At 39.8% G+C, this 27,689-nt stretch overlaps 1 protein-coding gene across 1 annotated transcript; it reads left to right on the forward strand.

Moving 5' to 3' along the window:
* Positions 1 to 856: 856 nt before the first annotated feature.
* LOC126424562 (cytochrome P450 4g1-like) lies at positions 857 to 21,856 on the forward strand. The gene is made up of 2 exons (XM_050087308.1): positions 857 to 1,042; positions 21,431 to 21,856. The coding sequence occupies exons 1-2, from the start codon at positions 857 to 859 to the stop codon at positions 21,854 to 21,856; spliced, it is 612 nt and encodes a 203-aa protein (XP_049943265.1).
* Positions 21,857 to 27,689: the final 5,833 nt, after the last annotated feature.

A 27,689-nucleotide genomic window follows, 5' to 3' on the forward strand; every position in this document is an offset into this window, starting at 1 on the left:
ATGGGTAACTGCTGATTTTCCCACTCTAATGATTGCCTTTTTGTTTATGGCTCAAATTTAGGCACCCTAGGTCTGTGATTGGAATCATTATTCTCCAACAGCTCACATTAAATGACTTTTCTTTCCTTTAATCTTATGGTTTTTTATGGCTATTCACAGGTCCCGTCTTGAGCAAACCATTGAATAGCCATGAGTCTCTGGCACTGAATACAGACTGCCAATTCTCACATAGTAGCATCTGCGCTATTCACCACGTCGGATGCAGTGATGGTGAGTGGACGTTCTAAACATGGCTGCTGAAGAAGCTTACTTTCTGCTCTCCCTTACCCATCGCCCGAGACTTCTCCTATGAACTAAATCATTATTACCTTCGCATTAGTCTCTCACTATCAAAAATCCGTTTGTGAAAGTTCACAACAGTTCCTTTTCCTCCAACCAGGAATTCAATTATAGAACATTGCTCATAACGAGTGTCTTGCAATAACACTATTTTTTAGGTCGCTGTGTCAATTCCATTTGTCGAACTTTTCAAAACCTTGCATACATGCAGAAGAAACTTCAAATTTCAAGCAAGTACAAAAACTTTTCTGTATTTACAGACCCTTGGAAAATATTTGGGGCTTATTTATTGAACAACTCTCGTACCATAGGAACCGACAACTTACAGTTTAAAAGTAAATCTCGAATAAGGGATTCATTTTATGATTTTCCTCTGTCCTTGTGCATGTGTAGATTTTGGCTCCTAGTGCCTCCTCTATTTGCTATACAAAGCTATTCCTTGCCGTGCATCTAGAGAATGGGCAGTGCGTGTGTGAGCTAGTCTAACTGAAACGCTTTGCAGCTTATGAACGTAATAATGGCCGTCACCGAGACAGTGGCTGTGTCTATCAGCTTCGTGCTCGCGGTGCTGGCCCTCCACCCAGAGTGGCAGGAGGCAGCCCACGAAGAGCTGAGGCACGTCTTCGGCGAGGGGGATGACTACTTGCGGGCTGTCAGCCTTGCAGACCTACACAGTCTTAGGGTGCTGGAGAACATCATCAAGGTGAGCTTGCCACCAACTGCATACTGGGCGTGGTCACAAAGTGTGCTATGGAGAATGTCCCCAGTGCTCCATATATGCATCAACATACATAGAGGCGACATACATAGAGGTGACTGTTTATATTGTTATTGTTGTTGTTGTTGTGGTCTTCAGTCCTGAGACTGGTTTGATGCAGCTCTCCATGCTACTCTATCCTGTGCAAGCTTCTTCATCTCCCAGTACCTACTGCAACCTACATTCTTCTGTATCTGTTTGGTGTATTCATCTCTTGGTTTCCCTCTACGTTTTTTACCCTCCACGCTGCCCTACAATATCAAATTGGTGATCCTTTGATGCCTCAGAACACGTCCTACCAACCGATCCATTCTGCTAGTCAAGTTGTATCACAAGCTCCTCTTCTCCCCAATTCTATTCAGTACTTCCTCATTAGTTATGTGATCCACCCATCTAATCTTCAGCATTCTTCTGTAGCACCACATTTCGAAAGCTTCTATTCTCTTCTTGTCCAAACTATTTACTATCCATGTTTCACTTCCATACATGGCTACACTCCATACAAATACTTTCAGAAACGACTTCCTGACACTCAAATCTATACTCGATGTTAACAAATTTCTCTTCTTCAGAAATGCTTTCCTTGCCATTGACAGTCTACATTTTATATCCTCTCTGCTTCCACCATCATCAGTTATTTTGCTCCCCAAATAGGAAAACTCCTTTACTACTTTAAGTATCTCATTTCATAATCTAATTCCCTCAGCATCACCCGACTTAATTCGACTACATTCCATTATCCTCGCCTTGCTTTTGTTGATGTTCATCTTATATCCTCCTTTCAAGACACTGTCCATTCCATTCAGCTGCTCTTCCAAGTCCTTTGCTGTCTCTGACAGAATTACAATGTCATCGGCGAACCTTAAAGTTTTTATTTCTTCTCCATGGATTTTAACACCTACTCCGAATTTTTCTTTTGATTCCTTCACTGCTTGCTCAATATAGAGATTGAATAACATTGGGGACAGGCTACAAACCTGTCTCACTCCCTTCCCAACCACTGCTTCCCTTTGATGTCCGTCGACTCTTATAAGTGCCATCTGGTTTCTGTACAAATTGTAAATAGCTTTTCGCTCCCTGTATTTTACCCCTGCCACCTTCAGAATTTGAAAGAGATTATTCCAGTCAACATTGTCAAAAGCTTTCTCTAAGTCTACAAATGCTAGAAACGTATGTTTGCCTTTCCTTAATCTAGCTTCTAAGATAAGTCGTAGGGTCAGTATTGCCTCACGTGTTCACATTTCTACGGAATCCAAACTGATCTTCCCCGAGGTCGGCTTCTACTAGTTTTTCCATTCGTCTGTAAAGAATTCGTGTTAGTATTTTGCAGCTGTGACTTAGTAAACTGATAGTTCGGTAATTTTCACATCTGTCAACATATTCTTTCTTTGGGATTGGAATATTGTTACTAAGGTGGCGATATTAGATGGTACAGCACTAGTGAGGTGGATTATCACTTAGTATCTTCTGTGACTCACACCTGCAAGCATCAGGGGTGCTGAAAGGATATCCCCAATGATCCACATGCAGCTGAAATACTACAATTTAGCTGGTTCTCGTAAGTGTCGGCCTTGGTAGTATTTGTGATAATGGTGCTAGTGATGACTGTAGTGCTTGTGGTATTGGATAGGAACACCTAGGTGAACTGTGACTAGCAAGCTGCTGTGCCCCAAGGTAGTAGTCGTGATGCACGCTACACTATAACCCCAAATCTTACATTGTTCACTGTAGGTGGTTGCCAGCGGCCTTGCAACAGTAGTAACACTTTTTCCACCCCAGTTCACTGAAGATAAGTGGTGTCGGGCTTGGCTAGCACTTGAATGGATGACCAACCAGTCCGTAAACTGACATACATTTGGGAGAGCAGTGTGCTGACCATATGCCCTTCCATATCCGCATCCAGTGATGCCTGTGGGCTAAGGATGACATGGTGGCCGGTCAGTACCATTGGGCCTTCATGGCCTGTTGGGGCAGAGTTTAGTATAGAGTTTACTGCAGGTGGTTGCTGTTGGTGGTGGTGCCAGAGTGCTTAGGACCAGCTGACAACGAGGTTAAACAATACTCATGGCGCATTGTGATGCGATTTCATTTTATTTTTTTATTTTTGCCTCAACAGAGTACACTGCATGTCGTCAAACAGGGCTAGAGTAGCCATTACTACTCGATCCATATGTAATTGCATGTGTAACAGAGTTAAGGTAATCCAGACAACAATGTGGGAGCCTTATGTACATGTGCAGCAAACTGATAATGACAAACAGATAACAGGGACTCTGAGGTACTGCTATGATGGAAGTCCTCAAGGCACTTGTAGTGTAGCAACTCTATACTCAAAAAGGAAAGCAGAACAAGTAACTGACAAGTGATTTTCTTAGTTCAGGAACAAGATCGACCAAAATTCTGCAGGGAGCTACCTTCTGCTGATATTATGAGTGTTGTAAGCAACACTCAATTTTTATGTTGTTATTGTTAATGAAGGTTGGAATGGCAGAACGGTTGGTGGGGTTGGATATTAATCTGGAAGTGTGTAGTTGCCTATGAAGTTTTGGTGTGCGTACTGTAAGACCTTTGGTACACACACCATCAGATTATTTGACTTGTCGCTCTAACGAAGTAAGCGAGTGTCAGCAATATGTCTCGTGGTCTTATCGTGGCGTGTTTATCTTCTGCTGTTAGGTCAGACGATAGAAATGCCACTTGCACGCTTAGAGTAGCAGATTGACGGTGACCAAAATTGACAATCTGAAGTTCCTTTGGTCTTGATACGTTAATCTTATTCTCACATATCTCTGATACTTGACAAAGTGTCTATACATTTATCTTCACGGCTATGTACAGGAATATGATAATCTTCTTAGGTGCAGACTGAAACTTGACTATAGACTGGTACAGACTAATGCAGGCTGGTACAGACAGGTGCAGACAAATGCAGACTGACTAATTGGAGGTCTGTACACTCGTTATAATACCTCGCGCATTCAGATATCACTGCGCGAGTGTGATCCACGAGGAGAAAAGGTTCTGCATTAGCAGCAGTCTCATTGGCTGCGTTACATATTAATACGTGGATCGGCGGAAGCAGAATTTGGTTCGTCTCTAAGGCGGCGCCATCTCGTAGTGCGGAGACGGACGAGCGCTGCGCCTGCACTGTTGTGCTTAGCGGGGCGCGCTCTATTGGGAAAGTTGTGTACGCGCTGACTACGCGGAACTATGTACATAACAGAAGTGCTGTATCTTAAGTGTGTTGCTGATAAAGTTTGGTGCAAGATAATATCCCTTAGCTTTGGTATGTGTATAACAACTTTAGCACTTGATTGTTGCTGTTTGTGATGGCAGTGGTGCTGATCGTGATGGTAGTGGTGGTGGTTGTTGTGGTGATAGTGGCAGTATTGGTGGTGGTCGTGCCAGTAAATAGTAACATCTAGATGAGCTATCACCCACATAAGATACTGTTATGCAAGACTGATGTGAGAAGGCATGCTATGAGAGAATGCCCCAAAGGTTCCACATGTGTTTCATGTTATAGATAGTTCACTCTCTTGTTGTTGGCGTCGCTGTCAGTGTGTTAGGGTCCAAGTAAACACCAGCCTAAGCTATTGGCTTCGCGTATGGACAGCACTTTGTGTTGCTGTGGTTGCCATTCTTAGTCTTGTTTGTGATGGTAATGATGGTGATGGTGTTGTTGTTGGTGGTGATGCTGGTGGTGGTATCGATGGTGCTGGTGCCAGTAAATAGCAACATCTAGATGAGCTATCACCCACATAAGCTACTGCTACGCAAGACTGGTGCCAGAAGGCATACTAAAGGAGAGATTGGCCTAAGTTTCCACATATGGATCACATTTTAGGATGTTCACTTTAGTTTGATGTTGATGGCGATACTGCCAAAGTACTAGGGCCTAGCTAATACCAGCCTATCACCTTCTAATGAAACTCAGTTTGGAATCTACTTTACCTGAAACTAATTTTACATGCAGCCTCATAGTGGATTTTGTTCAATGAATCTGTTGTGACTGTTGATTTTTACCAGAAAAGTTAAAGTTTGTCAAAGTGAAGCAAATTTCAGATTTTACTCAAAAAATTTAGGTGTGGACAATTTTTCTTTGCACCCAAAGTAACTGATATTGAAAAGTCCAAAATCTATTACGATGGACTGACGATTGCAACCTTAGGCAAAACCACTTTCTCAACTTTGAGCTGCAGCTACACTGGCTGCAGTGACTGGAACACTGCTATCATTAATATATGTGGTTGTGGCAAGTTTCTCGCTCTTGAGGTAACTGTTTGAACGAGGAGCGATAACTGGTTACCCAGTTTGGTATCCGTGGGTAGGTATCATATTTAAATTTCCCAAAATGTTGTTACAAATTCCATAACGATGTTGCCAATCTTCAATAATTTTATCATCTCCATGACAATACCAATCAGACCCTCGTGCATTTCTACCCGAGTGGTTCTAGGCGCTACAGTCTGGAGCCACGCAACCACTGCGATCGCAGGTTCGAATCCTGCCTTGGGCATGGATGTGTGTTATGTCCTTAGGTTAGTTAGGTTTAAGTAGTTCTACGTTCTAGGGGACTAACGACCTCAGGAGTTAAGTCCCATAGTGCTCAGAGCCATTTGAACCATTTTTTTGCATTTCTACACGTTTTCCTTAAACTCTGTGAAGTAAGGGCGACAGTATGGTAGCAGATTGAACCTGGCTACTGAAGGACTGACAGGTCCTCCCATAGGGAAGATTTGTTTAGATTAGTTAAAAAATTTCAAGACTTGTATTAACCTTGTCATAACTTGCGTCATTCACGCTTATCACCTTAACACCTAGATTTCGCCAAATAACCAAACACAGACACAACAAGTCTACATGCCACTCCAACAAACCACTTTTTTCTTATGTTGGTCCTCTTTGTCCCAGCCAGCTACTTCATAGCTGGAAGACGATGTGAGATTGGCTAGTTGTAAGATGTATGTAATCCAATCCTTCACTGACTTTTAACTACCATTTTATATCCATTTTTATTTAACTTTGGTTATTATTGTTTCTTACAGACAGTCTTTACATTAAATTATTATAGTTTCTATTTGTTAGTTTTTCTCATTATTTGTTCTTTGTACTTCATTAGTTTCGAATCACAAATCAAACTTTTAAAAGGGTCTCATTACATTCTGCATCAGCCAGCAGGTAGCGACACAACATTTATTAGACTATGAGAATCAACATTACGCAAGGTCATGTTATAGAGAGGAAAAAGAAAAACACTTTAAAATCTTTTAATGTATGGGAGAACTGTTACCGCACCTCCCATTATCCTTCTGGCAGCTATATTCGTGAGAATACAAGAATTTCGATAAAATCTCATAATGATGATGAGTGGTATCCTGTGCTGAGAACGATATGTGCAATAGGAATGTGGCATAGAATCAAGTGTGCATTTCGATCCAGTCCATAGCAAAATCATCATCATTATCATCATCTAATTAAATAAAATTTCTAAAATTCCATACTTCATAGGTATCTCAAATGTTATATCCTTTTTTTGTAATTTGTTCTGAGCTCAATTTCTTAGCTCTATACTTTCCTGGGCCAACATATATTCCTTACAACTTTAGGGAAGAACAGAAAATCGTTTTAAGATAACTGTTTTTTACATTCAGTTTACATATTCTGTGCACTTCTGCTTGTGTGTAGCACTTTTTTCTCTTGTTACAAATATTTAAGCCCACTTATAGTAACTCCATTTCTTAATTTGTGTTCTAGTTTACAGTGTTCAACTAATCTGAGGAATTTCATTTCTGATCTCAATATCCAATATACGTCTTCCTTGTCTCAGAATCATACAGTAGCAATGGAATACCTAGTTTTATATAAAATTTCAGCTGCATTTCTGTAGTTGCTTTTTATTTAATGTTATCTTTATTGTTCTATTCTGATGTCTTTTTCCTAAATATTTATCATAATCAAAAGAAATGTTGCAGCTCATGTGATGCAGCGACCTATATGATCGATTATTTTGTTTTGCATCACTTTTCTTGATTGCCCATGTTGTTTTTCACCAAATGTCATTGCTTTTCTTTCATTCCTAAGGATGTCTTGAAATTACAGTGTTTACCAGTATTATTTAACGAGAATGTATTTCTTTACAAATCTTTTCTTGAAATGGCTATTACAGCCTAATTGACAGAACAAATTAACATTTTTATATAATAATACTGATCTAGGTTTATTCATTTTGAGGTTTTTGTTTCCTATTTCCACTTCTTAATCATGCTACTTATACACAAATTTAATAAAATTAATAAAACCTGCAACAATGATCACCTTTTGGGTTACTTATAATAATATTCTTATCTGTTTTGTTCCTTGTATTTATTACAAACTTAGTTTAATTGAAAATAGTAAGAGGGTATGTACACACTTAGTATGCTTCTATCTCACATACTTTTTTATGAATTAACTATAATTGTAGTAGAAAGATTTTGATGAAACACGTAAACTCTTTATAGATATAGAACACTGTAATATAATATAATTAATTAATTTGTAATAAGGCATGTGCAGTAGAAATATGCCAAGTGATCTCGACATACACACTTAGTAATAAATGTAAAAATCCAAGACAATTTTGAGTGCACTACAAGTTACTGGATCTAATTAGAATGTATATAAAATGAAATAAAATTTCATTTGAAAATAATGAGCATTTTGAGTACACTAGAATTAATTTTTAAAAATGCTTTTGATGTAACAGATTCAGTGGGGCTGGCCATCCCCCATGACATTACTGTGAAAAAATCAAAGTATTTAAAGCAAAAATTCTAGATCATGAAGTTCATTAAGTTTCTTCATTCCTTTATATCTCAGTTTAATATTCGCTCCTTCAAAAAACAGAAAAATCTCAGCCAGTAATGAAATTCAAAAATCTGTCTGCCTAAATAATTTTAAATTCATTATTCCATTCGAAGCATATTCTATTTTTGTGTCTAGTATTCGAATACTCACAATCAGTAATGTCACATAAGATATTTACTTCTAGTTCAGTAATCTTTTCAAACAAATTAGTATTGTCTGTTGAGCTTCTTCAATAAGGCTCCCATTTATTTATGTTAGACTAAAAATGTATTAATAAAATTTAAAATCCATATGGCACTGTATTGTAAATTTCTGGAACTATTCTTTTATTACACTGAAATGAGAATTCTTTCTAAACTGTTTTGCTTATGAAATTTTAGTATTCACAGATATAATTATTTGGTTGTAATCCAATTGTATCTTTTCTTTCACTTCATTCTGAATTTTATCATTCATTTTTCGAATACCCTTACAGTTTAAAGTGAATCCCTTTATTTTCATCACTATGTTTTTATGAATGTTCTCAAATTAGTAACTTTTAGGCACAGTTGAAGCCCAACCACTAACCCAGTTAATTCGTAATTCATTGATCCATTCATCTAGCATACAACCCATTTCCACAGTATTTTCACCATTATCAACATATACTATACTGCCTGCATCAAAATATATAAAAGTTTTCTGAGTTTATCTAACATGTCATACAATCATATAACTGATATAGTGAATGCAGCTATGTAAGTGTGTGTAGCTGTGTTACTTTCCACATAATAATCCTTGAAACTATACTTCACTTGAAGCATAGTCAAATTTGTATCTATACTATTTAATCGATCATCCAACACTATCTCACAAAATTGTTGTAAATCTGTGACATACTCAATTTTGTTCATGTTTTGTTGTTGCCCAAATTTTCCACAAAATGAATTTATGAATAGCAACAGCTCATTTTCCTGTATTTTCTTTTTTCTTATCACTATCTAAGTCAATATATATTTTTTCTCTTATGTATTTTATATACAACTTATTATTCTTGAAAGTCTTTTCGGGTTTGCTGCCGGATCCTAAAATCAACTTGACTCGATATTTCGGCGATCCAACTGTTCGCCATCTTCAGGAAATGCTGCTTCTGCTGATGAGTCCCGCTGAGAACTGACGCAAGATTGCAATTCGACGTCCTATATAGGCCACCGTTCAGTACACGGCGCATGCGCCGCCCATCACGGTTTCTGACTTCCAAAACAGGGAGGTGGCGCCGCCCTTAGTGAAACACTGCTGGCAACGATATATCGCAATCAAGGCCGCATCGAAGAACGTTCAGTTTTGATGCGAGATAATACAGGATTCCACGTTTGCTAAGAGGAAACCCATTGTCCCTGTTGATTAAATTATCAGCCAACCTAATTTCGATCGCCTCTTTATACACACTATTCTAAAAACCGGAAATGTTGGCAATTACAACAGTTTCCTCAAATTTCATTTTATGTCTCTCATTCAGGCAGTGTTCTGCTACGGCTGATTTTTCCGGCTGTTGTAGCCTTGTGTGACGGCGATGTTCCACACACCTGTCATTCACTGTGCGAATAGAACAGCCAACGTAAGCTTTCCCACATTGACACGGGATTTTGTACACCCCAGGTTTCTTAAGTCCCAAATCATCCTTCACAGAGCCGAGCAGAGCCCTAATCTTAGAGGGTGGACGGAACACACTCTTAATGTTAAAACTCCTTAAAATTCGTCCAATCTTAAACGATAAGCCTCCAGCATAAGGAAGAAAGGCCACAGATCTATGTTCCTCTTCGGACACCTCCGGAGATGGTCCAAATTCCATAGCCCGACGAATCTGTTTCTCGGTGTATCCATTTTCCTTAAAAACAGTCATGAAATGCTCAAGTTCTTGGGTTAAGCTGTCTGCATTCGAAAATGGCATATGCTCTCCGTACCAAAGTCCTAAGGACGCCACTACGTTGGTGTGGTGGATGACAACTCTTAGGGTGCAGATACAAATCTGTGTGTGTCGGCTTTCGGTGAACGCTGTGTCCCAAATTTCCATCTGGTTTTTTATAAACCCTTACGTCTAAAAATCGAAGCATCCCATCATTTTCAACCTCCATAGTAAATTTGATACGGGGATGAAGACAGTTGAAGTGGTCCAAAAACCTGTTAAGAGCATCACGTCCATGCGGCCATACGAAGAAGGTATCGTCCACGTATCTCCAGAAGCACGTTGGTTGCAAAGCTGAAGTCCTCAGTGCCATAGCCTCGAAGTCCTCCATAAATAAATTGGCGACTATGGGTGACAAAGGACTACCCATAGCCACTCCATCATTCTGTTCAAAAATGTTACCGTTAAATAAAAAATACGTGGAGGTCAGCACATGACGAGGTCAGCCATTTCCGACGCAGACAGCTTAACCCAAGAACTTGAGCATTTCATGACTGTTTTTAAGGAAAATGGATACACCGAGAAACAGATTCGTCGGGCTATGGAATTTGGACCGTCTCCGGAGGTGTCCGAAGAGGAACATAGATCTGTGGCCTTTCTTCCTTATGCTGGAGGCTTATCGTTTAAGATTGGACGAATTTTAAGGAGTTTTAACATTTAGAGTGTGTTCTGTCCACCCTCTAATATTAGGGCTGTGCTCGGCTCTGTGAAGGATGATTTGGGACTTAAGAAACCTGGGGTGTACAAAATCCCGTGTCAACGTGGGAAAACTTACGTTGGCCGTTCTATTCGCACAGTGAATGACAGGTGTGTGGAACATCGCCGTCACACAAGGCTACAACAGCCGGAAAAATCAGCCGTAGCAGAACACTGCCTGAATGAGAGACATAAAATGAAATTTGAGGAAACTGTTGTAATTGCCAACATTTCCGGTTTTTGGAATAGTGTGTATAAAGAGGCGATCGAAATTAGGTTGGCTGATAATTTAATCAACAGGGACAATGGGTTTCCTCTTAGCAAAACGTGGAATCCTGTATTATCTCGCATCAAAACTGAACGTTCTTCGATGCGGCCTTGATTGCGATATATCGTTGCCAGCAGTGTTTCACTAAGGGCGGCGCCACCTCCCTGTTTTGGAAGTCAGAAACCGTGATGGGCGGCGCATGCGCCGTGTACTGAACGGTGGCCTATATAGGACGTCGAATAGCAATCTTGCGTCAGTTCTCAGCGGGACTCATCAGCAGAAGCAGCATTTCGTGAAGATGGCGAACAGTTGGATCGCCGAAATATCGAGTCAAGTTGATTTTAGGATCCGGCAGCAAACCTGAAAAGACTTTCAAGACTTATTACGCCGGGAAAGCCTACGTAGTCACATACAACTTATTAGTTTCAAACCCTTTGGGGCTGGTTATTAATTTTATTTTCATACAGAGGATCATATAATTTTTAAACAATAGGTTCCCTACATTTCTAAAACTCCATACTTCATAGGTATCTCAAATTTTATATCCTTTTTCTGTACATTTATTTATTTTGTCAGTTGTCCAATTTCCAGTAAAACTTATTTTATCATCATTATGATTATATTTATTTATTTTTCCTCCTGCGTATTTTACACAAAAAGAAAACAACAGTTATTCATTTTTATCAATCTTCTTTCACACAGATAAAACAGGATGATACAATTCTCTAGGTGCCACTTCTTTACATTTTATAAGCCCATAGCCATTTTTACAATAACATCTTGGATTTTATATTTATAATGGATGACCTACAGGATAACAATGATAATATTGTAGAGTTGGGTAGAGACTACTCACATCAATATATCTTATTCTTGTATTAACATTATCAGCTTTAGCTCTTGATTTTATTGTATTTGTATGACCACTATAAAAGTCCCATCTTGGATTTAGTGATTTGACAACTTCACACAACTGTTTTAATTTCTTAAACTTTTATGCTCTGCTAAGTTAATTCAATTACATTCCCACATCTTTGGTAAATTAGATTCTGAATTTTGTATTTATGTACTTCTTGTTAATGGCTTTTGATATAGATCATCCACTGATTCTCGATTTTTGTTGTTAACTGTTTCAGTGTTAAAACTTTTGCAAAACGCAGCTACAGTGTTGATAAACAGTATTGGTTTCTTTATCAAATCCATCGAATTAGATCCAGCCATTAAGAGCAAGTAGAATGGTATTATTGTTTAAACTGTTTATCTAAGCTATAGATTCTTTACTTTTGAATACATTGTAGGAGTGTACAGAGATCAAAGTGTTACGAATATTTACTGTCAAAAACAGATTTGATTACAATTTAATTACTACGGTGACTGGTTTCAACCACTATTGTGCTCATCTTCAGACCAATGAGTAAGGACCTCCTTCTGCTGGAGAATCACTGATTCTCCAGCAGAAGGAGGTCCTTACTCATTGGTCTGAAGATGACCACAGTAGTGATTGAAACCAATCACTGTAATAAATAAATTGTGATCAAGACTGTTTTTGATAGTAAATATAGATTCTTTAGTATAATTTTCCTCTTGTCCCTTGTCCAGTACAGAAATTTTTTCAACAGGTAAATATTTATATCTGCATACAGCCATAGAAACTCCAGCAGTCGTTAAATAACAGGATGGATATATGTTAGCTACTTCTAGGAATTGTTCTCTTTGTTGTAAATAACCTTTTCTTAACATATCTACATCAGAATTACAGTATTCATTAATTTCATTTTTCATACTGAGTATATAATTTTCTTTCCCTATGGCTAAGCCATTTTATCAATATTTCTTTATCTTTTGGTTTCATACTATCAGCACAATAATTTTTGATATCAGGAATCGGTCCTTTGTAATTTTCATTTTCCTATGTGTTGAAGAAATGTAGAAGACAAACTTTATTTAATTATTTCAAATCAAATGTTTCTGGAGTTCAATAAGTTTTCCTTGTATAAAATTGCTGCTATCTACAATTTTAGGAGTAATTGTTTATCTCCAATAACATTAAGTTCCTCTGTAGATAATGTATAGCTTTATTGTATATTCAACACGGTACTTCTGAATAAATTGTAAATCATAATCTTTAGCATAATGAGCTATAAATGTATAATCATTATGTTAACTAGATGTCATCCACCTACAGAAGTCATCATTTATTTTAAATTTACAAAAAGTATCACCATTAAAATTGTGAGATTTGGGATATTTTTCTTGTTTCTTCTTCAGTTTCATAATCAAACCACATGTATTTTTCAGTATAGGTACACGGAATTCTCTTTGGGGATCCTTTTTTACAACACTTCAACTGTTTTCTGTTACTACATTATTGTACACCCAATAATATAGTATTTATGTATTCTCCATTGATATTACAACTATTTTAAACATTTTTGTCAATCTTTGACCATACATTTTAATCCACATACACCACCTTTTTGTATATTTTGTATTGTGTTGAACAATGATGACTTTAAATTTCTACTTCTAGATTACATTTTTCAAAGTCACATATGTGTTCTTTAGATCCCAAATAAGTTATTTTACATTCTTCACATTTACAAGCTGTATCACAGACTTCTTGTTGACTATTTAAGCATTATTCATTATAACATTATGTGCTACATTTTCAACAATATATCTTATTTTCCACAGTACTGTGTTCTGTACAATTGAATAATATGCATATATTTTTCTATCTTACCTTTATGTTGTTCCTTCTTCATATACATTTTGTTAAATTTATCACAGAAATGTGATCATCCTAAGAATGCTGACATACTGTTAGTAACATGGAAATTGTTGCAAGTTTGGTGCAGCAAGAGATAACTGAGTTAAAATTATCAGTACATACAACATTTATTTGAATACCCAATAGTTGCTCAACATTTTTAATATCAACTAGAGTTAACCCTTCTTTGTTGTATTTGCTTAATTTTTTATATAATAATCTGGTTTACTCATTTTGTAATTTATACTTATCTCCTTCTCCATTTTCTTAATTTCTCCAGTTGTTAGTTCTCTGCTCAAGATAACATCTGTGTGACACATTAAAGCAACTATTATTGCTCCAGGACAACATAAGTTATCACTATTATTAATTCTTATAACACATTTTTCGTCTTTTTTTCATTGAAGTAATTTATTATTTTCTTACATTTGCTGCCTTTTGGAATTGTTAACATCTGAATATTAAATGTACTTTTCGCTAATCAATACTCATCAGATCTTAATATATCTCTGATTTTATTGCATAAAACTTGAACAGATTGTTTAATATTATTTGCTGCATCATAATCTGTATAAATACAACTGAACACTTTTGGATTTGCTGTTATTTAACTTATCTCCTTTTCTAAAATTACTTCTCTTTTTAGCTACTTCTACCATGTAATTCTTTCATTATATAGTCTGTTTTCTCAGTTTACTAATATTACTATAGTTAAAGACTCTTTTATAGTCAACAGACAAAGCTTTAAAGTTTTCATTAAATTTGCATTATTTCTTTAATCTCAGATAACTGTTTTACCATGATTTGTTCTCTGTTTCTTGCTGAAATAGCTTACTACTGAATAAATTTAATCTGGTCTCACTATTTTTTTTGGACTCAGTGTTCAAGTTTTTTCAAACATCATCATCATCACATCTGCAAAAATACTTTATACCACGTATATGTTTTGGTCTGTTTTAGTCTTTTGGATTAATTATTGATGAAATGAAAAACCTTGCAAATTAATTAAATTATTTCTGAATTTTTAAATTACCTTAGCTTCTAATTCAAAGATTTATAGCTCTCCTTTTGAATTAAACTACCATCATATTATTGATAGTCTTTGTACAAGTAGGTAAATTATGTGATATAATTAAATCAATTAATTCACCTTTACTTAAACTGTGGTAATTAATCATTATTTCATCTCTCATAATCACAAAGTTGGGAAATCGATTTGTTCCTTGTTAGTCCCTTATTAAAGACAGAGTGGCGAACATAAAACTGGCCCTTGCGCTGAAAGTAATATGAATGAAGAAAATCAATGTACATCATCGCTTTAATACATTTTATTGTGCAGTTTCATTATTACTATGTAATTAACAGTTTCAGTAACAGATTTACTTTTATTATTTTAATAAGAATAGTTTAGAAAGGAATTTAAAGTCTGTGTTGAAAACGTTCTCCACCAACATCCAAGAAAACTTGTCCATGTCAAAGCATGTTAAGGAAAACACTTTTCAGTACTCTTTGAGGGATGTTCGAAATTTCTTCACATATTTTGTTTTTTAATGTGTCGAGTGCTCTGGAATTGTTGCGGTAGACTCTAGCCTTTAGAAATCCCCAGAGGTAAAAGTCACATGGTTACAAGTCGGGAGAGTGGGGTGGCCACAAGTCCTTACTAATGGTCCTCTCTTCTGTAAAATCAGTCTGTATATGAGCTAAGGACAAATCCAAAGAATGAGAAGTTGCCCCATCTTGCTGGAAATATGCACAACATTTTTCTTTTGGAGTTAACAGAGCCAAAAATTCATTGTAGAGTTGCATGTTAACATATGTGTTGACAGTTTCATTGAAGAACAATGGCCTGGTAATTCTGTTACCAGATACAGCGCACCATGCACCAATTTTTAAATCGTGTAATGGCTTTTGCAGTATGCTATGGCGATTCTCTGTAACCCAGTGTCTTGTGTTTTGTGAATTAATGTAACCTGTCAGATAGAACCAAGCTCCATCTGTCGAATAAATGAGGAACAGATGTCCTCCAGCGACATTTTCCAGCAACCAAATACAGTAATGTGTATGCTTACCTTTGTCCACTTCATTTATTTGCGAACAATTCTCACATGGTAAGGTTTCAGTTTTAAGCCATGAAGGATGCATTGACATGACCTGTGAGATATTCCACATTGCTGTAATAATCGTCATGTTGACTTGTAGGGATTTCTTTCAATGTGTGCTGTCAAGTTTGCCACAACTTCAGGTGTAAGTATAGTCAGTGCCTTATTTCTCTTTGAATTAATAACACTGCCTGTTGAACGCCACTTTCTCACTAGATCCTCAATCGTTGATTTTGCAGGAATATTACTTTCAGGAAATTTTTCATGAAAAGTGTCACAAACAACTTCAATGGATTCAGACCGCACACTCTCTTCAACAATGAACACATTTTCTTCAATGGAGTAAGGCATGACAATGAAGTACATGGTTTATAACGACTACTTTCCGTATGAAATACTCACATTCTACTGCTGTTGGAAGGTGGCACAGAAACTGACATGCTAGTAATGCTACTCACACGCATTCGCATTCCGGTTATGGCCGGTTTTATGTGCGCCATTCTGTATTAAGAAAATTATTAAGAAGTTTTAATAAAGGATCACCCAAATTTCTTATTTTTGAAATATTCTCATATACATTTCTTACATCTACTTGTATGTTTGTCTTTACGTGATGGATCTAATTAAAACCATTCTATTTCTTTAATCTTCTAAAAATCAACACATTTTTGTGTGTTATTGGTCTCAGTCTGTTGTTCATAATTTTTCATCACCAACAAAATCTTCAAAGGTTCTTCACTTGGAATTCATAGCAAGCGATTTTTATAATAATATATTGAAACACACACATACAAGGAATTCATTTACTGTGGAATACTTTTGTATGACACTCATTTGTCCTATAATTACGTTTTGTATATTTCTGTGAAGTAAAATTATCAATTTGCAATATTGAGACAGTTTGTATTGAACCTGCTCCATTTATATACCAGGTGTAGAAGTATGAAACCGGAATTTTGTTGCAATAATTACACATCTGCTGATTGAAACTGATAAACAATATTTTATTCAAAATAATCTCCATTGCTATTTATACATATCTCACCGGCAGACTAAATGCCACCCCACAAAAAAGCAGTTCTTCTATTTAATTGAACCAGTCAGTGGGACATTTTCATAAAAACTGAAGCATTGTTCAGCGAAAGCGTGTCCCAGTGATGCAAACAGATGACAATCGGAAGGGGCCAAGTCTGGAGGATAAGCTGCATGCCCTAGTATTTCCCAACTGAATGCCTCGATCGTATCCCTGACCCGTTTTGCTGTGTGTTATGGGGCGTTATCATGGAGCAATATGACTTTGTGTTGTCTTTTTCATATCCCAGTGGTTTTTCACGTAGTGCTTGTTGTAAATCGATCATTTGCTCTTGGTAGCAATCAGTATTAACGGTCTTACCAGGTTTTAGCAGCTCATAATAGATGGCACACTTCTGACCCCACCAAGTACAGATCAGTGGATGTCGATGGCTTCCTGGATTCACCAATGATTTACGACTCTTAGGATTCTCAAAGTATATCCATTTTTCATCATCTGTCACTATTCGATGGAGCAATGACTTTCTTTTGTATCTGTCGAGCAGCATTTCACCAGTGGTCTTTCAAATTTCTTGCTGTCTTTCTTTCAGTTCATGTGGAATCCATTTTTCCACCTTCTGCACCTTTCCCATAGCTTTCAACAGAAGAGAAACGGCTTTCTTAGTTACAATGATTTGTTACGCGAGTTTCTGTTGAGTTTGAGTACCATCTTTATCCAATAAGTCCTGCAATTCATCCAATAAGTCCTGCAATTCGTTGTCTTCCAGCTTTTTCGGTGGTTTCCCGCCATTGTCGTTTCTCATACCAAAATCACTACTTTTGAATTTTTTGAACCACTCGAAACACTGTGTTTTCCCAAGAGCATGTTCGCCGAAAGCTTCGACAAGCATTTGATGCGAATCTGCAGCATTTTTCTTCAAATTATAACAGGAAACCAATGCTGTCCACGATCTTAGATCGGAGGCACGAAAGTCGACATGTTTATGGGTTTGTAACAGATACCAATGTATGGAACTTTGGTTACTGTATGTAGACATTCGTCGTCAGCCGTTATAGAAAGCAGATGGCGCTACAGACGTGGTCTCACGGGCCCTACACTGACAGCTAGCACCATCTGTAGGGAAATTCAGGTTTCATATTTCTGCATCTTGTAGAAGAAATTTTTGCTAGGAAAATGTAAAATTTTCTAGTTTTTGCAGTGTCTTTTAATATATTTATTACCTTAAGAACTAATTATGATTGTTTATTGCACTCAACATCAAATAAAGATAAAGCGGCTGTATCAGTGCTAACTACTTTCTTGTGAATTTATCATATTCATACAAAGTATAATCCTTGAAAAAATACTTGAATGAAATAGTATATCTGCATAATTTGATAAATCAGCACCATCAAATTTTTCCCATATCATTTATCATAGTTGAATTTACGGCCTTTAGATTTGACTGATTTATCGTCTAACCGAAGTTCAGTGGATTTTTTTTTTAGCACTCACGTGGTTGACCTCACTTTTCATTATTTAGGGTCAATTGAAATTTTTGCAGCATACAGATATCTTTTCTAAATTTTTTTGCAATTTGTTTTGATCTTCTGATGACTTTACTAGGCGATGAATGACAGCATCATCTGCAAATAACCTAAGATGACTGTTAGGATTGTTTTCTAAATCGTTCATATAAATGAGGAACAGCAGAGCGCCTGTAACAGCAGTTTGGGGAACGCTAGAAATCACTTCTGTTTTACACGATGACTTTCCGTCAACTACTACGAACTATGACCTCTCTGACAGGAAATCACGAATCCAGTCAAACAACTGACACGATAGCCAAAAGTACGCAAATTGACTACAAGTTGCTTGTGTGGTACAGTGTCTAAAGCCTTCTGATAATCTAGAAACACGAAACCAATTTTAAATATCTTGTCAATAGCACTCAACACTTTAGGTGAGTAAAGAGCTAGTTACGTATCACAAGAACGATGTTTTCTAAATCCGTCTTGACTCTGTGTCAATAGACGGATGTCTTCAAGGTAATTCATAATGTTCGAACATAATAAATGTTCAAAAATCCCGCTGCATCGATGTTAATGACATGGACTTGCAATTTAGTTGATTACTCCTACTACCTTTCTTGAATGTTTGTGTGGCCTGTGCAACTTTCCTGTCTTTGGGAACGGATTTTTCGTCGAGCGAGCGGTTGTACACTGAAGTACTAAAGAATCTGGTATAGGCATCCGTATTCTAATAAGGAGATATGTAAACAGACAGGAAACGGCGCTGCGGTCGGCAACTCCTCTTTAAGACAACAAGTGTCTGCCGCAGTTGTTAGATGGGTCGTTGCTGCCACTACGGCTGGTTATCAAGATTTAAGTGAGTTTGAACATGATGTTGTAGTCGGTGCACGAGCGATAGGATACAGATCTGTCAGGTAGCAATGAAGTGGGGATTTTCCCGTACCACAATTGCACGAGTGTACCGTGACCGTGAAAAGCAGGAATCTGGTAAAACATCAAATCTCGAACATCGCTGCGGCCGGAAAAAGACCCTGCAAGAATGGGAACAACGACGACTGAAGACAATCGGTCAGCGTGGCAGAAGTGCAACCCTTGCGTAGATTGCTGCAGATTTCAATGCTAGGGCATCAACAAGCGTCAGCATGCGAGCCATTAAACGAAACATCATCGATATGGGCTTTTGGAGCCGAAGGTCCACTCGTGTATCCTCACTGACTGCATGACACCAAGCTTTACGCCTCGCCTTGGTTCGTCAACATCGACATTGGACTGTTAATCACTGGAAACATGTTCCTGGTCGGACGCGTCTCGTTTAAAATTGTATCGAGCAGATTGACGTGTAGCGGTGCGGAGACACTCATGAATCCATGGACCCTGTATGTCAGCAGGGTACTGTTGAAGCTGGTGGAAGCTCTGTAATGGTGTGGGGCATATGCCGTTGGAGTGATACCATATGACAGATGACATGTACGTAAGCATCCTGTCTGATCACCTGCATCCATTCATGTCCATTGTGCATTCCAACGGGCAATTCCATCGAGACAATGCGACACCCTATACGTCCATAATTGCTGTGCCTCCAGGAACACTATTCTGAGTTTAAACACTTCCTATCCCCACCAACTCTCCAGACATGAACATTATTGAGCATACCTGGGATCTCTTGCAACGTGCTGTTCAGAATAGATGTCCACCCCGTCGTACTCTTACGGATTTACGGACATCCCTGCAGGGTTCATGGTGTTAATTCCGTCGAGCACTACGTCAGACATTAGTCGAGTCCATTCCACGTCGCGTTGCTCCACTTCTGCGTGCTCGCGGGTCCTACACGATATTAGGGATGTGTACCAGTTTCTTTGGCTCTTCAGATTATATGATTGCTAAGTATGGAGCTATTGCATGAACAGGTACAGAAAATGAGAGGCAAACACAGTGACACATCGAGCATGGGGGCGATGAAGGGGACATATTTTATACTGCGAGCAACACCGACCATGGGCATCTGTGGGGTAGACGACAGCGACGGGAAGGACAGTTGTGCCCCAACCCCCATATCACCCCTCACAGGCGTTCTTCTGAGTGCCTACTATAGCTGCTTCTGTCCATCAGTCGACCAGAGACTACCTGCAGGTATCGGGCTAAACGTACCTTCAAAAAATCTCCCGAATTTCACCACGTAATCTACTGACTGTCTATATTCTGAGGCGACAGAAGCCATGGTAAGCCTCCTAATATCGTGTCGGACCTCCTTTTGCCTAGAGTAGTGCAGCACCTCGACGTGCCATTGACACGACAAGTCGTGGAACTCCCCTACAGTAATGGTGAGCCATGCTGGCTCAGTATCCGACCTTAACTGAGAAAGCATAGCAGGTGCAGGATTCTGTGCACGAACTGCTAGCAATGGCACTCACTTCAGCCGTCTGCTGGCACACCCCATTAACGCCAAATTTCGCCCCATTGTCCTAACGGATACATTCGTCGTACGTTCTGCACTGATTTCTGCAGTTATTTCACGCAGTGTTGCTTTTCTGTTAGCACTGATAACTGGACGCAAACGCCGCTGCTCTGCTTGTTAAGTGAAGTTGGTGTTCTCACGACACTCGTGACGCTGTGGAACTCGGAATATTGGATTCCCTATCCATTTCCAAAATGGAATGTCCCAGGCGTTAGCTCCAACTACCACTCCGCATTCAAAGTCTGTTAATCCTCGTTGTGAGGCCATAACCTTCAAACATGAATCACATTAGTACAAATGACAACTGCACCAATGCACTGCCCTTTTATACCTTAAATGCACGATATGGCTCTGAGCAGTATGGGACTTAACATCTGAGGTCATTAGTCCCTAGAACTTAGAACTAGTTAAACCTAACTAACCTAAGGACATCACACACATCCATGCCCGAGGCAGGATTCGAATCTGCGAGTGTAGCGGTCGCTCGGCTCCAGACTGTAGCGCCTAGAACCGCACTGCCACTCCGGCCGGCAAGTCCATGATACTACCAGCATATGACGTATGTGCGAATCGCTATCCCATGACTTTTGTCACCTAAGTGTATGTTTAACATACCTATTGTTAAACATCTGTTCTACTACCAAGCCAAAGAGTTTTTTTCCCTCAAGTTGTGGTCGGAATAGAATGAAAACCTTACTTCCACTGGAGACGCTGCGCTTATACCCGACAGTCCCCGTGATCTCCCGGGTGGCCTCGGAGGACCTTCAGCTGCCCAGGGGACAGGTGCTGGTCCCTAAGGGCACCGTGGTGCTGTTGGTACCTGGCATCACGCAACGCGTGCCACAGTTTCACCCAGACCCTCTGAGGTTCGACCCTTCGCGGTTCTCGGACGGCCGCACAGGGAAGGAGCATGCGTGCAGCTACCTGCCGTTCGGGGTGGGCGCACGCAGATGCGTGGGCACCCAGTACGCCCGTCTGCAGCTCAAGGTCTTCCTGGCAGAAATCCTGAGGCGCTTCCGCTTCCTGGCGCACAGCCGCTGGAAGGACCTGGAGGATGCCTTAGTCGCCACCAGCCTACACACCATCGAGCCGGTAAGAGTCTCCTGTGTGCCTCTGCATCCATCCAGTACATGAGAATACTCTTCACCGTTCTGAATTTGGAAGTTAATAAAGAAATTATGTTCTTGTCTAGGTCCACAAACGTTATGAATATTTTATGAATAAAACCGTCTAGATCACTTATTAAATTTCTATATTTACTAAGCCATTTTGGCGACTGCCATCATCAAATATCAGCAAATTAAGATGAAACCCAAATATTCGAGATTTTGAATATGGGTGCGCTTCAGCAACAGGGAGTGAATCAGAGGCTGAGATGGTTCTGCGACCGTGTGGGCTGCAGATTGCTCGACTTGCGCCATAGGGTGGTGGGGTTTCGGGTTCCGCTGGATAGGTCAGGAGTCCACTACACGCAACAAGCGGCTACGCGGGTAGCAGGGGTTGTGTGGCGTGGACTGGGCGGTTTTTTTAGGTTAGATGGTCTCTGGCAAGTACAGAAAGGGCAACAGCCTCAAAGGGTGCGGGGCAAAGTCAGGACATGCGGGGACCAAGCAGCAATCGGTATTGTAATTGTAAACTGTCGAAGTTGCATTGGTGAAGTACCGGAACTTCAAGCGCTGATAGAAACACCGAAGCTGAAATCGTTATAGGTACGGAAAGCTGGCTGACGCCAGAGATAAATTGTGCCGAAATTTTTAGAAAGGCACAAACGGTGTTTAGAAAGGATAGATTGCATGCAACCGGCGGTGGCATGTTTGTCGCTGTTAGTGGTAGTTTATCCTGTAGTGCAATAGAAGTGGATAGTTCGTGTGAATTATTATGGATGAAGGTTACATTCAACAACCGAGCTAGGTTAATAATTGGCTCATTTTACCGACCTCCCGACTCAGCAGCATTAGTGGCAGAACAACTGAGAGAAAATCTGCAGTACATTTCACATAAATTTTCTCAGCATGTTATAGTCTTAGGAGGAGATTTCAATTTACCAGATATAGACTGGGACACTCAGATGTTTAGGACGGGTGGTAGGGACAGAGCATCGAGTGACATTATACTGAGTGCACTATCCGAAAATTACCTCGAGCAGTTAAACAGAGAACCGACTCGTGGAGATAACATCTTGGACCTACTGATAACAAACAGACCCGAACTTTTCGACTCTGTAAGCGCAGAACAGGGAATTAGTGATCATAAGGCCGTTGCAGCATCCTTGAATATGGAAGTAAATAGGAATATAAAAAAAGGGAGGAAGGTTTATCTGTTTAGCAAGAGTAATAGACGGCAGATTTCAGACTACCTAACAGATCAAAACGAAAATTTCTGTTCCGACACTGACAATGTTAAGTATTTATGGAAAAAGTTCAAGACAATCGTAAAATGCGTTTTAGACAGGTACGTGCCGAGTAAAACTGTGAGGGACGGGAAAAATCCACCGTGGTTCAACAACAAAGTTAGGAAACTACTGCGAAATCAAAGAGAGCTCCACTCCAAGTTTAAACGCAGCCAAAACCTCTCAGACAAACAGAAGCTAAACGATGTCAAAGTTAGCGTAAGGAGGGCTATGCGTGAAGCGTTCAGAGAATTCAAAAGTACAATTCTATGTACCGACTTGACAGAAAATCCTAGGAAGTTCTGGTCTTACGTTAAATCAGTAAGTGGCTCGAAACAGCATATCCAGACACTCCGGGATGATGATGGCATTGAAACAGAGGATGACACGCGTAAGGCTGAAATACTAAACACCTTTTTCCAAAGCTGTTTCACAGAGGAAGACCGCACTGCAGTTCCTTCTCTAAATCCTCGCACAAACGAAAAAATGGCTGACATCGAAATAAGTGTCCAAGGAATAGAAAAGCAACTGGAATCACTCAACAGTGGAAAGTCCACTGGACCTGACGGGATACCAATTCTATTCTACACAGAGTACGCGAAAGAACATGCCCCCCCTTCTAACAGCCTTGTACCGCAAGTCTCTAGAGGAGACTTGCTTGGAAAAGAGCACAGGTAATCCCAGTCTGAGGAAGGGTCGTCGACCAGATGCGCAAAACTATAGTCCTATATCTCTGAAGTCGATCTGTTGTAGAATTTTAGAACATTTTTGCTCGCTTAGTATGTCGTTTCTGGAAACTCTGTAGGAATCAACATGGATTCCGGAAACATCGATCGTGTGAGACCCAACTCGCTTTATTTGTTCATGAGACCCAGAAAATATTAGATACAGGATCCCAGGTAGATGCTATTTTCCTTGACTTCCGGAAGGCGTTCGATACAGTTCCGCACTGTCGCCTGATAAACAAAGTAAGAGCCTACGGAATATCAGACCAGCTGTGTGGTTTTAGCCGTCAGAACACAGCATGTTGTTCTCAATGGAGAGACGTCTACAGACGTTAAAGTAACCTCTGGCGTGACACAGGGGAGTGTTATGGGACCATTATTTTCACAATATATATAAATGATCTAGTAGATACTGTTGGAAGTTCCATGCGGCTTTTCGCGGATGATGCTGTAGTGTACAGAGAAGCTGCAGCATTAGAAAATTGTAGCGAAATGCAGGAAGATCTGCAGCGGATAGGCACTTGGTGCAGGGAGTGGCAACTGGCCCTCAACATAGACAAATGTAATGTATTGCGAATACATAGAAAGAAGGATCCTTTATTGTATGATTATATGATAGCAGAACAAACACTGGTAGCAGTTACTTCTGTAAAATATCTGGTAGTATGAGTGCGGAACGATTTGAAGTGGAATGATCATATAAAATTAATTTTTGCTAAGGCGGGTACCAGGTTGAGATTCATTGGGAGAGTCCTTAGAAAATGTAGTCCATCAACAAAGGAGGTGGCTTACAAAACACTCGTTCGACCTATACTTGAGTATTGCTCATCAGTGTGGAATCCGTACCAGATCGGGTTGACGGAAGAGTTAGAGAAGATCCAAAGAAGAGCTGCGCGTTTCGTCACAGGGTTATTTGGTAAGCGTGATAGCGTTACGGAGATGTTTAGCAAACTCAAGTGGCAGACTCTGCAAGACAGGCGCTCTGCATCGCGGTGTAGCTTGCTGTCCAGGTTTCGAGAGGGTGCGTTTCTGGATGAGGTATCGAATATACTGCATCCCTCTACTTATACCTCCCGAGGAGATCACGAATGTAAAATTAGAGAGATTCGAGCGCGCAAGGAGGCTTTTCGGCAGTCGTTCTTCTTGCGAACCATAAGCGACTGGAACAGAAGGGGGAGGTATTGACAGTGGCACGTAAAGTGCCCCCCGCCACACACCGTTGGGTGGCTTGCGGAGTATAAATGTAGATGTAGATGCATGCAAGAGCTTCAGCGAATTAGACATAACAGCCAACCAGTTGCAAAATACAGGTTTATTGTATGTGAATTGAAGGTGGAGGGAGTGGGGAGAAAGCAAAGAAAGGCGATTACTGACGTAAGCTTCATCGGGACATTACGTGGAATTAACGAAGACGAGTGAAAATGTGTTCGACCGGGATTCGAAATTGTGATCACCTGCTGACTAGGTAGTTGCGCCATCCGGGACACAGTGTTATCGCGTCTGCGCGAACCATCTGGGTATGCCTTGCGGCCTTGCGGCCGACCCACAGCCTCATCCAGGTCCACCTGTCCTGCGGTAAACACTTTGTTCTGGGTAGCGCAGTATTAACGCGACTGCCTAGTCAGCAGAAGATCCCAGGGTCGAATCCGAGCCCGACACACCTTTTCAATCATCGCCGCTGATTTCGCATAATGTATCGTTGCAGCTGACAGCATAGATTCATTGATTCCTTCCCCCCACATTCAATTTAGAAATAATTCAAAAGCCAAGATCGCTTAAATACTGATTACTGGATGACCGATTTCAACACACTAAAGGTGCCATCATCGGATCTGAATGTAGCTTAACATTTATAAACTATTTGGTACATGACAGCTGCTCGAAATAGTTTTATCTTGTGACTTCGGTTTTAGATATCTGATGGGACAGAATGACCATGAGAGCAGTTTTAATTTGTTATTCATAAGACAATGATTTTATATCAGCTGTTCTGCCTCATGTATCGTTATATCCAAATGGTATAAATGTTAAGCTACATTCAGATCCGATGATGGCACCTTTAGTGTGTTGAAATCGGTCACCCAGTAAACAGTATTTAAGCGATCTTGGCTTTTAAATTAGTTCTACAACAGAGTCATCGCCCCACAACACACTATGTGTTCACTGCAACATTCAATTTACTTGTAATATATCAGAGCTGCGGAGTCCAATGATGTCTATTATTTCCGATATGTCAGAATGAACAGACACCACGTATACATATAATATATTAAACCTGGACCACGGTTTCAACGGTTTAAAACCGTCTTCTTCAGGAGATGTAGTACCTATTAATGAGATTACGACATTGTGTATGAAACAGAGATAGTAACATTACAATAAAAGAATTACAGGAAATGTTACAAATTTTTTTTTATTGAAGCTTACTCACTTATAATCACATTATCTTAGTCAATGCGGGATTAGTTGAGTCTGTCTGGTACATGTCATCCACTTAATCACCATTTAAAGTATGTTATACAAAAGCAGTAGCCGTCTATTGTGCGGCTTTGTCGTAAAACGTTCAAATTTTTTAAGTGTCATATATTTGACGCAGGATACAACAACATATAGTGTGAAACTTGAAAGATTAGTACACAACTGACATTTAAATATAAAATTTGACATCAGACCCTATAGAGCGTCAATATGTCACGTTCAGAGTTAGTGACATGCGCTGACTGGTTGAAGAGCGAAGGCACTACCCTCAAGTTACATCTGGTAGGTGGCGAACCTGCGTGTCCTATATGCGTGTAGCTGCAATGAGCCGCGTGTGTGATTTCGTTAATAGGCCTACATTTTATTAACTGAATCAACATATTAATAAACAGCTGATAAGAGGGAGAGAGGGGGGCTTATAAAGAGCCCGCAGGCTCAGGTAAACATATTATCAGAGCAAAACTGCTTCAAGGGACGCTATCATTGTACAAGAGACCCAACACTAGACGTATCCAACTGACACCTGTCGTGCTGGACTAGTGTAAAACTAGAGAAACTGCATACAGTGAAATACAAATGCAAATTAGGAATAGAAAGGGGGGGGATGGAAGTAGGAGGGTAAATGATCACTTGTCAGGCATCATGTTACGGGGGATGGTCGTATTGATAAAGCATGCTATATGAACGAATGAACTAGGAACAGGATGTTATAAAATAAAGAATGGAATAGTAAACGAAGCCTCAGTAACTACCATATACGCCCAGAAAGCACGATGTTATAGGTAGAATAAAAACACGCTAAAAATACACTCCTGGAAATTGAAATAAGAACACCGTGAATTCATTGCCCCAGGAAGGGGAAACTTTATTGACACATTCCTGGGGTCAGATACATCACATGATCACACTGACAGAACAACAGGCACATAGACACAGGCAACAGAGCATGCACAATGTCGGCACTAGTACAGTGTATATCCACCTTTCGCAGCAATGCAGGCTGCTATTCTCCCATGGAGACGATCGTAGAGATGCTGGATGTAGTCCTGTGGAACGGCTTGCCATGCCATTTCCACCTGGCGCCTCAGTTGGACCAGCGTTCGTGCTGGACGTGCAGACCGCGTGAGACGACGCTTCATCCAGTCCCAAACATGCTCAATGGGGGACAGATCCGGAGATCTTGCTGGCCAGGGTAGTTGACTTACACCTTCTAGAGCACGTTGGGTGGCACGGGATACATGCGGACGTGCATTGTCCTGTTGGAACAGCAAGTTCCCTTGCCGGTCTAGGAATGGTAGAACGATGGGTTCGATGACGGTTTGGATGTACCGTGCACTATTCAGTGTCCCCTCGACGATCACCAGTGGTGTACGGC

The sequence above is a fragment of the Schistocerca serialis genome, chromosome 10 (assembly GCF_023864345.2).
Source record: "Schistocerca serialis cubense isolate TAMUIC-IGC-003099 chromosome 10, iqSchSeri2.2, whole genome shotgun sequence".
Classification (NCBI taxonomy): domain Eukaryota; kingdom Metazoa; phylum Arthropoda; class Insecta; order Orthoptera; family Acrididae; genus Schistocerca; species Schistocerca serialis.